The sequence below is a fragment of the Hippocampus comes genome, unplaced genomic scaffold, assembly GCF_001891065.2.
Source record: "Hippocampus comes isolate QL1 unplaced genomic scaffold, H_comes_QL1_v1.1 scaffold2, whole genome shotgun sequence".
In the NCBI taxonomy this organism is placed as follows: domain Eukaryota; kingdom Metazoa; phylum Chordata; class Actinopteri; order Syngnathiformes; family Syngnathidae; genus Hippocampus; species Hippocampus comes.
Genome location: NW_017805139.1, coordinates 1,546,267 through 1,561,087, shown reverse-complemented (window position 1 = coordinate 1,561,087; position 14,821 = coordinate 1,546,267). Strand labels below are relative to the sequence as shown.

At 41.6% G+C, this 14,821-nt stretch overlaps 1 protein-coding gene across 1 annotated transcript in view; it reads left to right on the top strand.

Moving 5' to 3' along the window:
• The first annotated feature begins 1,089 nt into the window (after positions 1-1,089).
• Positions 1,090-14,821, top strand: part of igdcc3 (immunoglobulin superfamily, DCC subclass, member 3) — a 77,799-nt gene continuing 64,067 nt past the window's right edge. The window contains exons 1-2 of the mRNA XM_019867547.1: positions 1,090-1,375; positions 7,578-7,883. Coding sequence (XP_019723106.1) covers positions 1,306-1,375; positions 7,578-7,883 — 376 coding nt within the window. The 5' untranslated portion in view covers positions 1,090-1,305. The remainder of the gene's footprint in view (positions 1,376-7,577; positions 7,884-14,821) is intronic.

Here is a 14,821-nt window from a genome sequence, read left to right as displayed (position 1 = left end):
AAGATGTGAACAGCAGTAGGTGGGGTACACCTTGAACTGCTAGCCAGCCAATCACAAGGCACACATAGACAAACACCCATTTGCTCTCACAATCGCACCTTGGGGCAATGTAGTAGTGTTCCTATTCACCAAAGTATCAGGAAGAACCCCACCAAGCACGAGGAGTACATGCAAACTCCACATGTACGGCGCCTAGAATCGAACCCCGCACCTCTGCACTGTGAGGTGAACGTGCTAACCAGTAGATCACCGTGCTGCCTATTTTCGGGAGCCGCCCGTATAGGTGACGTAACAGAAATATGAGAAACACCTCTTACTGGGAAGCACTGTAATTCAAGAATACTGCAAAGTACAACAAAAAATAATTAAGATTGTTTAATTTATATATCTCTGAAAATGCCAATCAAAACTCAATACAGTAGTGTATTCCAGTAGACCGACTGAACTATCTTTTTTAAAAAACAGTACAGTACCTGTATTTGCATAGCTTTCTAGGCCGCTAGAGGGCAGTACAGTATTGTTTAACGGGCGCTGCTTTGTTCCCAATGACTGGGAGAGTTCCTTGTTTATTTGAGGTTCACTCACGCTGAACCATTTAGCTTTAAGCAAAACTCACCCACATCTACAGTTAATATTTTGCCTTTTATTACCTTTTAAAATCCTTCAAGCTCCCACTCGGTTTCTTTTGTTAAGCTAAATTGCGTGTATGTTCTTGGTTTCCAAAGGGAAACAATGGAATATATTTTGTTCTTCATAAAATAATAATGATGTGGTCTATCAATGTCAGCTGAATAGCCAAATTATCGTGACGATTTTATTCGAAAATAAGAGTCTGATGTGATAGTATTTATAATTACCGTTGCTATGTGTGAATTTTTACCAAATCATTGTATTTTCTTCGCATTGTATCTAAAAAATAATTATTTGTTGGCATTTACAAACCGTTTCTCAGTGTACTCGACTCTTTTGTTCCATGAGTACACATGCATTGACTGTGTGTTGTTGCGTGTGTGTGTTTTGGGGGAGACAAGGAGAGAGAGAGAGAGAGAGAGAGAGAGAGAGAGAGAGAGAGAGAGAGAAAGAGAGAGAGAGCATGCAGGATCGGTTCCAGTAGAGTGAATGAAGAAGAGAGGAGGCGAGGGATGCTGACAGATTACTGATAGATGGTTGGAATGACGAAAGCTTATTCGACCCCAGTGTGCCACCGAACAGTAGCTCCGTAGGTCGGACCATGTAGCCGAAGATTTCTTCACCTCATCGATTAACTTCGCGTTGTGCAAGTGCCGGATTAACTGAGCGTTTTAAATGGCATCATCCAAGAGGCGCTGCCGCCTTGTTCAATGTTTTTTGGGTATCCTGCTAAGTGCTTGCATGGGTAAGTGGCATCAATCTCTTCATCATTGCGGTGTGTGGTTGCTTGAATAACGTCTAATCAGCTCCTCTGCGGCTTAATTGACGCATGTTTGGATGAGTGCGATGGTGAACTTGGACTCTGGCCGCAGTCTGTGCTTTGGCCGTGGATGGCACTTTGCAGACAAAGTGGAGCAGCAATGTGGACTGTGTGTGGGAAGGCTGGATCAGAGCGGCATCTGGTGTAGAATATGGAACCAGTGCCTCGCAATGTAGCATAAATTCAACTTTTGTCATTTGTGCAGAGACCTTTCCGCTGGTTGCTGGTGCGTGTAGTTGCACTTCAACCACGTGCAGCGTTGTGAGGCAAAGTTTTTCGGTTGTTTTGACGTGAGAAAGTTCCACAAAGCACAGTGTTAGTTTGTATAAGTGGAACGTATTTCCCCACATTACAATATCCGTGGCTGTATCAAATGTTTCCAAGTAATTATTCGCCACTCACTGGCAGTATTACAAATTGAGCTCTCAAAGGAAAAGCGGCAGCAAACTCATTACATTGTGTAATGATAATGATAAGAAAGTTAATGAGTCATTATTGGTCTGGTCCAAATGGCAATGATCCTGCTGGGGAAATTATTTGTACATATTAAATGTCAAGACTGTCTCGCTCCTCCTGATCGAATTGTCTTTTTGTGTGGCTTTTGTTCACTGTGACAGACAGTTTCTGCCTAATGTGAGGGCCCCCAAACTCACAGGGGGATAGTGAAGATTTGTCACACAGGGAGCCACAACAGCCTGGCTGGAATCATAAATTCATAACCTGCTTTGTCAGGGAATTGGGAAACATCAGAGTCACAGTTCAGTTTTTGTTTCATTCAAATGTAGGCAATACGTTAAATAACTAAAGCCATGTTTCTCTGTCTTTGAAAATAGATTTCGTTTTGATGACGGAACTTGTGAGGATATTTCAATAGAGTTGAGAAGAAGCAATAAAATGATATTATATCTGTGGTTGCCACTGCTAGAGCTCATTGAGAAAATATCATGACAAGACCACCATAACCTTACGACTGTACTGTGGGAAAAAAAAGACTGTTGGATTCACGTAAAAATTGTCTGGATATTAGTTGCAGACTTTAACATCATGTTTCCCCAACATGGCTATGGTTTCATTTTGCACAATAGTCATGTTGTTGAAACATGATTTAAATGCAAACTACCAGTATCCATACTTTTTTGTGTAAATCCAACAGAGACAATTTTCAGTGTATGAACACTTTAAATATGTCGGTGTCGCAGTTTAAGTTTTAGCAACACTTACACGTTTTTCAACAGATGATCTGGGGTGGGGGAGTGGGGGGGCTTAGGATCAAAGTGTATAAGATTAAGCAGGCTAATTTTACAAGACAACACATGGAGTCTTTCTCAGCAATTTCAAGTCAACTTTACTCTCCAATTACACATCACCGCATGTCAGAGTACTTCAAACTGTACAGTTGGAAGTATATACGATAGGTAGCTAGAATGGAATGGTATTGATTTCAAAATCACAAAACATAATCTTGGGAGCTATCTGCACTATTTGCACTTTGTTTTTGTTGACCGGATGTAAAAGAAATTGTTCTGTGGGGGCTCAGTTCGCAGTAGCTGTTTATGTCATTTAGTAGCACAGAGTAGCTTCTGTCAAGTCTTAAAGTAGACGTTGTTTATCCATTTACGTACTGTACATTATATTGACAAAAGAATTAGAACATCTTCCTTCTACGCCAGCAAATCATGAAAATGTGGGAAACAACCATAAGGAGTTTGTTTCCTGTGTGCAATTACAACAGATTCTCCTCTTCTGGGAAGACTTACACAAAGCTTTTTCAGTGTGTCTACAGACATTGTGGTACATTCACCCAAACGGACATTGTGATGTCACTCATGGACAAGAGCTTTTGGCTCGTGGTCTGTTAGTTCATTCCAAATGTGTTTGATGCAGCTGAGGTTCTTCGCTCCAAACACTGTCCACTGATACGTACAGTGTAACACAGCGCCAATACTCATCTTATACCGAAACTTTTGTGACAAATTTTGGAAGATTGTACATTGTAATTGTACGATAAAGAACTATTTGATTGTGTCCTTTAGATACAAAACATTGTACTTCACTCAAAATTCTTTCCTTGAAACTTATTTTCTGTTTCTTGTCAACAGCATACCAGAGTGTACTGAATGAGGAGCAGCATGAGTGCTGAAAATGAACCAAAGAAACATAAGAAAAACAATAAATCATCTTAACTTCGGTTATCATATGATTCGACCCATGATGGCATTTTGAGAAAAAAATTATCCTGTTTTGTGTCCTGACATGACTTGTTGCTGTCAGTGGTGCTCGGGTCTGCTACTGTCTTGTTCTGTGAGGTTGCGTGCCTGTAGTTGCGTAAATGGTTGCAGAAAATGATTTTGCCAGCCAGTCTCATGACTCTGCCAATAAGAAGGCACCAGGAGAGGCACGTTTAGCCACCACCTGCCTTGGGTCTTACTCTGTAATCCCAAAATACAAGTGCCTCACCTATTTTCATGGAAAATGCAGTACAATGCTTCTCCTAAGATGCAAATACAGTTAGGTCTGTCAACTTTCAGCTCTGCAGGCATGTGCTTCTCTCCTTTTTACGTAGCTCGATGTTCTGCCTTCACCAATCACCTGGACTTATTGATGACAACTTCATTACATCCTGTGTCTGTTGATGACTCACGGTTGTGTTCAAAATCATTTCCTCTGACCTTTTTACACTGCCTGTTGCCTTGCTCTCTGTCAGTGCTCCGGGTTGCATTAGCAACCTGCTAGCACGCTGCTGGCAACATGCCACAGTCATTAACAAGTCAATATTGTATAATGATGCCATCAAACGAAACTGTCATCTTATTATTTGTTTTATTTATTTTTAGTGAACTGCCAACTTCGGCACCCATGTTTTTTAATGCATGTTCAGATGACATTTTTTTTAAAGCAAATAAACAAATTCAATTTTAGTGTCGTCAGTTTGTCCATCAACATTTATGTACATTGTTATTCGGGGGGCCCAAACGTTTTTGAAACTGATAGCTATCTGTTGAGTGCTAATCAATGTGAATGGTGATCATTTTTATGCACAGTTCTTACATTACATTTTGTTATCTGTTGTTATTAAAAGGTAGAAATATTCATTCATGGGAAATAACTGTCCATTTATTAAAGTGAATGATTTTGGCTGCCAACCGATTCAGGGTGTACCCCTCTGGTAAGCCTGTGGCCCTCGTGAGGATAAGCGATTTGGATCATGGATGGATTTCTCACAGTAATTATATGCAATGATTTAGCATTGGAGGAAAAACTGATATGGGTGGTTCTCAGAAAGTATGGTCCAGCGGAATGTTCAAACGCTGACCCACTTCGAGAGTCAATATTTTCATCCATTTGCAATCAATCACCAGATTTCACTGCTTACCATCCTGCAAACATACAGCAGAGATCAAATGAAACAACTCGCCTGAGATTTGTGCTGTCGTTTGCACACGAATGTAATTTGAGTGGTGAAAAATAGCCACCGTGACCACTTCGTCTTTGTGACATGCCAACACACCCATGCAATTTACAGCCCTTTATCCCCTTAAAATACATCCGTTACAAAAACATTTCTTACCATTAAACTGGCAGAATGTCAATGCAACACAACACCAATAAATGGAGTCCCACGCTGCCCATAATGTGATAAGATCCCCCAAAAATTACGTTAGTTTTGTTTCCTTCTGTGTACATGAGCTACCCCTGATGATTTATTAATGTACTTACACCAGGGATGCCCAACCAGTCGATCGCGATCGACCGGTAGCTCGTGGACCGGTCCCAAGCCGATCGCGAGGAGTGTAGAGAGAAATGGAAAAAAAAAACAAGGATTTATGTGTCTTCGTGCATGTTATTAACCCTTTCAGTGACAGCAGTTACTACAGTGGACAGCTTATCATGTGATCAAGTTACAGTATGCATGAAAGGGTTAATATTAGATATTTTTTGTGTTAGTGCGCACTCCACCTGATACAACCTATCAGTCTCACTTTCACAAAAAAAGCATTATAAAAATAAAATAACATTTAAAAAAACAGGTCACCTTTAACCTACGGTGGCAGGCGATCTGCATCACCGGAATTTGTCAGCGGTCAGCAGTCTGCAATTGCAGCTTGAAATAAGTGCTCTTGCGATATGACTTTTTCAAAATTATTATTCTCATTCCAAGTTTGTTTTTGTAATTCACCGATGGCACTGGCAAAGAATGAGAATCGGGAGCACCAGGAGAAGCATTTTAAAACAGTACACGTGAGCTACAATAGTGATGTTCTTGCATTTAACACACTGCAAAAGTGTGTCCCATGCCTCCGCGTCAAGTCTCCCACTAAGAAAGGCAGTGATTTCCTTTTTGCAAATTCACAAACTGTTGTATCTACTTTATTTTACTGTTTTGTTCATCTTAGGAGCCGTTATGGCTGTTGCTCATCATGGCATGTCTGCGTGTGTGTGTGTGTGTGTGTGTGTGTGTGCGTGTGTGTGTGTGTGCGTGTGTGTGTGTGTGCGTGTGTGTGTGTGTGCGTGTGTGTGTGTGTGCGTGTGTGTGTGTGTGCGTGTGTGTGTGTGTGCGTGTGTGTGCGTGTGTGTGTGTGTGTGTGTGTATATGTGTGTGTGTGTGTGTGTGTGTGTGTGTGTGTGCGCGCGTGCGTGCGTGCGTGTGTTTGTGTGCGTGCGTGCGGTAACGGATGAGATCTTCATAGAAGTGGTATGTCATCCTTGGGGGCAACCTGTGCCCATGGGAACCATTTTGGTGACCCTTGCTTTACATGACGTGTCACTACTTGCTGGTTGGGCTCCAGGATGTTAACATGAGGTTGGTACCGTTGGCTGCTTCCTCTCTGAAAAACATTTAAGGGGGGGCGGGGGGGGGAGAGAGAGAGAGAGAGAGAGAGAGAGAGAGAGAGAGAGAGAGAGAGAGAGAGAGAGAGAGAGAGAGAGATGCACTTCTCTGTCTGTTGCATCATTTGGAAGCAAGAATCAGCATTTGCCAGCTAAGGGTTAAATATTACTACTAGCGCTTCCTTGCTTTTCACAAATGGCAGCACCAATGTCCCTCAGGTCCCATTGCCCTTTTACTTAAAGTGTTAATAGAGAGAGAAAAAAAGAATGGCGAAAGAGAAGGAAGAAATTATTCTTTGCATTTTTAAGTCTTGATGTGATCGCCGCGCTCAGTAAATTCCTTCTCCAGACCAAAATCTGAAGCATTTCTCATCTGAAATTTCATGGATGAAGGTACTCTGTTTTGACCCCTGTGCCCTCAACCCCACCCCCTCTGTGGCCCTTTACTCTTCCCCACCCCTGCCACCAGATTCCTGGGCCTTGGGGCAGAGACTGGTAATGCTTAGTCCATCAGCAATTGGAACTTGAGAGCAAAGGAGCCTCCTAAGCTCTTCTTTTACAGGACCGAGTCAGGTTAGGCTGTTTACATCCTCTATTTCTGCATCCCACAGATTCCACAATTCTGGAACATTGGAGCACCTCATATTATTATGAAGGAAATCCCAAAGTGCAAACACATTTCACGGATGTGGTTTGTTTTTATGGACAAGAAAATGCAAGATCCCCGAATGAATAGGTGGTCACCATCAGTCATCTCTTTTAGTACACAGTGAAGGCAGACAATCGCTTTGAGAATGTGTGTATATGACTACACATGCGGTCTGTATTCATTCTCGATAATGTGCATTCCCTTCTGCCTGGAGGTAATGTAGCACACTTAACGCGTTTCATTCATGAGGTGCATGGCGAGCCATCATAACGGATATGCCACATGGGGCATACTTTGTTTGTTTGCATGCAAAGGTTGATATGGAAATGATTACTTGGGGCCACAACTGTTGCAGTAATTGTGTTGTAAGCCAGGGTGGTTCTCAGTATGGATGATCAAAGCATATGAGAATGCAGATATCATCATCGGACACAATCTGATGAGATCTGAGTCACACATCCAAGGCAGAGTCCTTAGTTTGTTTGTAGTGGGTCGTAAAGGAAGTCAGGAATTCCTAAAATGAACTATCATTCAAAAAGTATCCATGGGATCTATCCACTTACCATGTGCTATACTATCCTGTGGTTCCTGCCTCTTTTTTTTCAGGAAATTGAACAGGGTGCATTGTGATCTTTGCTTGTGTTCGTCCAGGTGTGTCGTGCGATGCGGAGCTCTCCTTCACCCTGGAGCCGAGTGACATCATCGCAGTGCAAGAGCAGCCCCTCATGCTCCATTGCCAGGTGGATGGTATCCCCCCTATCACAACACAATGGAGGCACAACAGCCTGCTTTTAACTCAAGACCAGTTTCACACCATCTTCATCAATGGCTCTCTCCTCATTGGCCACTTCCTCAAGACCAAATCGGACAACACGTCGGATGAAGGGGACTATGAGTGCATGGCCCAGAATTCTTTTGGGCTGGTGGTGAGCCGTAAGGCGCGCGTCCAAGCAGCCAGTAAGTCTCATGTTTTGTTGTCTTGCACTGCATGGAATTGCAAACGGAGGGGCATTCCTCTCAGCCCTTCAGCATTTACACAAATCAAAACAACAAAACAAAACATGGAAATAGAATGAAGACTGAGAGATGGAACTTTCACCAGCATAACACTTTCAAGATTTTAGTTTAGTGTGTTGTCATGTAAGCACAAAATAAGTTAAATTATGTATCTGATGCCAGCGATGTCTACTTTCAACTGAATGGAAACTTGTACTGAACAGAGACAGTTAAATCCATAACTAATTTTGTTTCATTGACACAAACTTTTACATTTGAACAGTATGTCCCACCACTGCAGCATCATATGTCACAAATTTCATTAGATGATTGTTGATACTACTACTACTATTACTAATAATAATAATAATAACAAAAAAATTAATAATAACATTAGTAAAACACAAAAAATGCACTGTTTGCTTGTTGTCATGTTACTGTGTCAAGGGGTGGTATGGATTAGGACCCAAAGGAGGCAGGGAGGCGAGTGTGCTTTCAAATAAAATAATAAGAGAATGAAAAGCAAATAAGATACTTTGGAATAATCAAAACGAAAATTAATTTACATTTTCAAAAAAGAAGTTACAAAATAACAAACCAAGACCAGGAATAAACTGAGGAGACTTGGGGTAAATAGGAGTCACAGCAAACAGGAACCTCAACTAGGACAAGGACAATGAACCGACAGGGACGTGGCCAATGTTTTTTTGTTTTTTTTTTGTCAGGGTTTGTTGAATGTAGCAAATAGTTGCAAACAGTTGAAAAGACGTTCGCCAGACATTCCCAAATCAGTGACGTGTGAGGACCGTCGTAGATGGTGAGGTGCTACTTCCATGGAGCCAGAAATAAAAATAAGAAGCCAAAAGTAGAAGATCAGCCTCTACTGCAATTTTGAGCTTCATTAAAACAAAATTAAATGTTTGAGTATTTGTTTTCAGAACTCGTAATTCAATTTCAATTGATAAATGTTTGAGTATTTGTTTTCAGAACTCGTAATTATCTTTCAATTGATTCCACACTATTCAACAATGTGATAGCAAGAAAAACAAAACAAACACTGTTCAACAATGTGATAGCAAGAAAAACAAAAAATATATATTTAATATAAGATCAAGTTCATTGTTGTTGGGTTGCTGTTGTGTTTTTGGAGATCTTTTTCAGCAACAATAGCATTTGTTCTTCCCTTAATATTAAATGTTATGAAAGCCCCGATGATCAAGTTTTCTAGTTGTCTGGAATCATAAGTGCATGTCTGATATTTCGAACAACCCAGCCCGTGTCAAAATTGGTAAAGAATTCGACGACTTGTGAATTTAACGGAGCCAAACACTTACCTCAGCACACGTGAATTGAAGAGATTGCCTGGGGCTTTAAGAGGGTGAATCAGTCACCACATCTCCAACCAGCCAAGGATTGCGCTCGTGTCGTGGTAGGCCACTCCGGTCCTAGAGAGCCGCAACCCCGCTTGTTTGAGAAGTTTCCCTCTTCCAGCACACCTGATTCAAATACTTGAATATGGGCATAATGAGTTATCTGATGCTGATCCTTTTTGCCTGAGAATTCAGTAGTGACAAGCTCTCTTGAAGCAGCCCTGTAGCACACTCACTGGCAGTTAGGACCCGAAAAATCTTGACATCTCTTTATTTAAAATGCTCATACAACATGCTTTGTGACTTTGACAACTATGAGGTCCAGGTTTCGATTTAAGACCCCTTCCGGTGCATTCATGCTGAGAACTTACAGCAGATTTAGGGGCACTGCATTCTTCCATGTGTTGCTGAGCTGAGAGACTCTGAACACACTTGTTTTATATGTCCTAGACGAAAGAGATGGACAAAGCCTCAGAGAATCCGACTGGTTCGCAAGCTCTGTGTAAGCAGCACACTGCTGTGCTGTTGTAACCAAACAGGCTTTTATATTCGGTGAGATGGGGATCTTAGGGTGGACATCACCTTGGTCAAGGTCCTCCCGAACATCGGAAAACACGTCCAATCTTTGAAGGCCTCTAAGACTTGTTTGTTGCAAATTTCATCTTGTCTCATCATGGCTCGCCACAACGAGTCACTCGCATGATTTGTTTGGCAACGGTATTGCGCCAGATGTCCTTCCAAATGTAACCCATTCATTTTTTTTTTTTAATCCAGGCTTACGACTGGCCTTGGTTATCAGGCTTCTCAGAGCTTGCTGAGGAGCTGATCATTTGAGTCGGGTGTGCTGGAAGAGGGAGACATCTAAAACAGGCTGGATAGGGGCTCTTGAGGACTAGACCTGAGCACCCCTGCTTTAGACATTTTCCTGGTTTCCCTCTTCCACCAACAGCCTACAAAATACCAAGGAACTATACAATGACTAGAAGTCTCAGAAGTCTGAAAATGACGAATGCTATGTTTGCGTTGCACATTTGGTCGTCCATTTCATGTTCTTCAACACCGGGCCAAACGTGCCCACTATAAAGCAAAACAAAAATGATTGTGACAGTTTGCGTGGCACAAGTCATATCTCCAAAACAATAATGACCATCTATTTGCTGCGTTACATGCATTTTGCTTTATTTGAGGACAATAACAGTTACCGTCTTTGAATTGTTTTCATAATGTCCTTAAATTGTAGATGGTGGTGTGTTCATTTCATTCTCTCAGTCCTTTGCTTTGAGGCTTTCTAATGACTTTTTTCGTGTTGCATTACTCCATTGTAGATGGTGGTGTGTTCATTTCATTCTCTCAGTGCTTTGCTTTGAGGCTTTCTACTGACTTTTTTCGTGTTGCATTACTCCAGTTATCCATCCATCCATCCATCCATCCATCCATCCATCCATCCATCCATCCATCCATCCCCACCCATCCATCCAGTCACAGGAAGTACATTCGTGATACAATGGAGAATTGCACCCCCTTCCATCACCAAATGATATTTAACCCTTTCATGCATCCTGGAACCTGATAACATGATAAGCTGTCCACTATAGTAACCGCTGTCCCTGAAAGGGTTAAACTCTTAACATTTTTCAAATTTGAGACACCCCTCTAGAGGTGAAACTGTAGGAAGATTTCATACCTTGATTACGGCAAGAAAAGGTATGCGTTCCAATCAGGCTGTGTCTCCCATTGGCAAGTAGGTTCTTATTATAGGCGCCAAGACTTGAGCACTTCATTTAGGCATGTTCTCCCATCCAGACCTCTGACACACCCACCACTCCTAAGTTGGGAAGGGCGCAGCCATACCAGTGATATTCAAAGACATTCGTTGGCAACCAAGGCTGTCTGGAAATCATGAAACATTTTTTTCAGAGGCTTGTGAATGTCCTTGCAATCCGTGAAAAAGTTAGAGTGTAGGTAGGCTATAGTCGCGAGTCAGAGTGTGCAGACTTCTCTGGCTCCACTTAGACTTAACAGGAGCGCATGGTTTTGTATTCTGACTTTGGCCAAGAATTGTGATCAGGCTAAACATTTACTGTATAATTTTTATTTGAGTCGCAAACTTATGGAGCATTTGTGGAAGTTCTGTGCCAATCTCAGTAGCTCCTCTGTCATACCGATTTAGTCCAGGTCTTTAATACGGGGTTTAATCTTTTCGAACGAAGAGTTTGAATAAGTGATTCTCAGACAAAGCTCGCTAACGAGTGTTTGTTTCTTTTCCTCTTCCAAGTCTTTGTGAATGCTGATGTTCTTTTTGTGGTTCTGAGGTAATTTGCTGTGTTACACTCCCTCCAACAACAGAGCTCTGACTTGTACCACTGCGACGCAATGGCTTGTGTGAAGCCTCTTTATGGCCCTCCCGGTGGATAAAACGTCCGTCTTACTCTCCACACTGCCTCCCTCCATAAATTTTACTTTTTATTAGCTTGACAGCCATTTGTGTGAGCTCACAGTCAGGGGCTTGTGCAGGACGGACTCCCCGTTGCCCCTCTCAATCGCCATCCAGCTCAGGAAACATTTTTGGCCTGAAATGTTATCTCTTTGATGGTCACTTTCTCTTGCCGGCCTCTCGCTAACTTTCGCCGCAAATTCGAGGTCCTTTCACATTAGCCTTGACTCTGAAAGCTTTTCATCATTTCAAAGAATGACAAGCTGGGTACAGTGGACTTAGCCAGGGCCTCTGCCCCCTCCCCCACTGCACACCAGCGTCACCAGGCAACACTTCACAAAAGCCCCCCTGTTACGAAATAGCTTTTAGCATCAATTGAAATGACTTTCTTTTGTATATATGCCTGAAATTAATTGGAAAGAGTCGACACGTTTTCAGGACATTCGTTTTTCACATGTAATCTGTGGAGGTAACAGCTGTGCTCAGTTTAAAAAAAAAAATAACATTGAAAAGCCATCATGTAAAATGTCATAAAAGGTAAATCATGGACAAAAAAAAAAAAAAGAATGTATCCAAGTATTACATATGATACTGCTCTAGAGCCCACAGCCGGTGGTGTTACAAATCAATTCATGATGATAGCTTCTACCCTTAAAATCCAAAATGTGTGCTTTACTACAGCTCTCACGGTAGACTTCTGAGTGAGACCTAGATGAAAAAGAGACATCAATCAAGGGTGAAATAGGAGAAGCGAGAGGCTGCTCGTAAAAATGTCTCTTATTGTACTCCTGCCCCTGCTCGGTGAAAATAAAACTTCTTATTTCGTGTGAATAAATGTTGGAAGTGCTCAGAGTTGATCGGAGCAATGTGAGCAGTTTTGGAGGAGGCTGAAATGTTTCATGTCACTGCATGGTGGAAGGGGCAGCATCCACCGCGGTGCAAGATGTGAGAGTGATTTATAGAGTACTCATGCACACATGTGCATGTGTACGTGCATCAAGAGTGTCCATTGGTAGCTGGCTATTACCCTTCGACCTTCCCGTTTCAACCTCTTTCATGGCTTCCTGCTGGGGTGAACGGTGAAGCGCCATCCCAACCTCTCCTCGCAGCTCCCTTTGTTCTCTGAGCCAAGCCCCGCCCTCTCCGCACACCCTTTCTACCAATGCTCCTTTCTGCTAACTCGCAGCTCGAGATGAGCCAACCAAATGCCACATAATCTTGTTATGACATTTAAACATCAAGTGGCTGCGTTTGTTTTGCTAATCCTCGCAAAACATCCCGATCTTGGGGTTTGAAACTCATGTGAAATATTAGCCTCATTTGCCGGTGAGCATCTGGTTTGGAAATAAAATGGATGAAAAGATTTCATGGTCATTGAATTTGAATATTTAAATGGCAGTGACTGAATTAAAAGTGGATTTTAACTCTCTGCCATTGACCATTTTGCATTTTTTTTTTTCCTTTCAGAATGTTTCTGATATTCACGTTCGGTGTAAGGAGCTGAGCTTTGGCAGTCTGAAGTCACTTCTTTAGGCTGACAGATGAGCTGAGGTTGAAGCAATATTCCCCCTACTTAGTGGTCAGCACCCCCCCCCCCATCTGTATATCACTGGGTCAGAAGCAAGTTGGGAAACATGGGATTTATATCTGTACCCGGGAGCCTTGACCTCATCTGTGTAATTACATGTGTTTCCAGGTAATTACTGAATGACTGGGAGGAAGATGTCTGATTTGAACAAGGTGGGAAAAAGGGATTGTATAAATTACATGTATATGGTGACAAAATTTATGAAGGAGGGTGGCAACTGTGTTGGAGCAGAATTGTAATGTATCTATTTTAGTTTACAAAAATATGGCGTGCTTCTTACAATCCCAATTTCTTTTCATAATCATCATCATCATAGATTATATTAGATATAATGAGCACATTTCCCCATGTGATAAACAACAAATGCCATTTTATTTTATTGCATTGAACAGGAGTGCCTAAATCTGGTAATAAAGAGAGCCCCTATCGAACCTGTTTTAGATACCCCCCCACCACAAAATCTTGAACCCTTTGTTGCACTAAGACCTGAAACGAAGCGAGTAGTAATTTGAACTTTGACGTTGATTACCTCGGGCACACACACACACACACACACACACACACACACGATTCAAATAATCCTAATCCTTTGAATCAGGTGTGTTGGGGGAGGGAGACATCTAAAACAGGCTCAATATGGGCGCTCATCCTGTAGACTGTTGCCCATGTACCTTTCGAGAACATTTTATTGTGAAAAGGAGTAGTAATAGTTCAAATACAAACTCAACTGTCCACTGAAATTACCATGTTTTTTTTTTGTTGTTTTTTTTGCAAAACATTAAAAAAATGATTTCAGGTCTTGTTTGAAGCACTTTTATACAAGCGAGAGTGACAGCAGATATGCAGTATCTCTAATTTATACATTCTTGCTTGCCTCTTTTCCATAAAACATATTCAAATGTGACCCAGCATTATGCTCCCTCCTTTGTTTACAAAGAACTTAGTAATTGCAGGGGGAAAAAAAAAGCTAACACAGCATGTCAAGAGAGCCATCGTTCTGGAATTAAGGTGTGCTCAACGTTGTTGGAATTATAAATGAACCACTTCACCTCATCGCATGTCTCATTTCCAAAGACAACTACAGCACTCATACTACGTACTTTTAAATGTGACAACATACTTTTGTATTTTTTTTCTCTGTGTTCTTTCTTCCTCGAACGTGCTAAGCAGAATGGATCTGAATGGCCAGTGGCTCTTATAAACAAATGAGTACATTATTATGTATGTACTACTCCCTAGAAAGAGTGTGGCATTCACTAATGTACTCTCTATTATTCAGTACTTTATTGGCCTACGATAGTTGAACCGTTTTTAGAGAATACCAAAGTGAAGGAAATTATTTCTCAGCACTAAAATTACATTTCCCATCCAGGTAAGACCATTTCAATCCCTTAAAAAGTGATCAATAATGACTTTTTTAAATTGTAATGGTAGTGAGAGTGCTGCAGAGAGGCTGTGATTTAAAAAAAAGGGATGAGAATTTCTCCTGATGTGAAGAAACAACAGC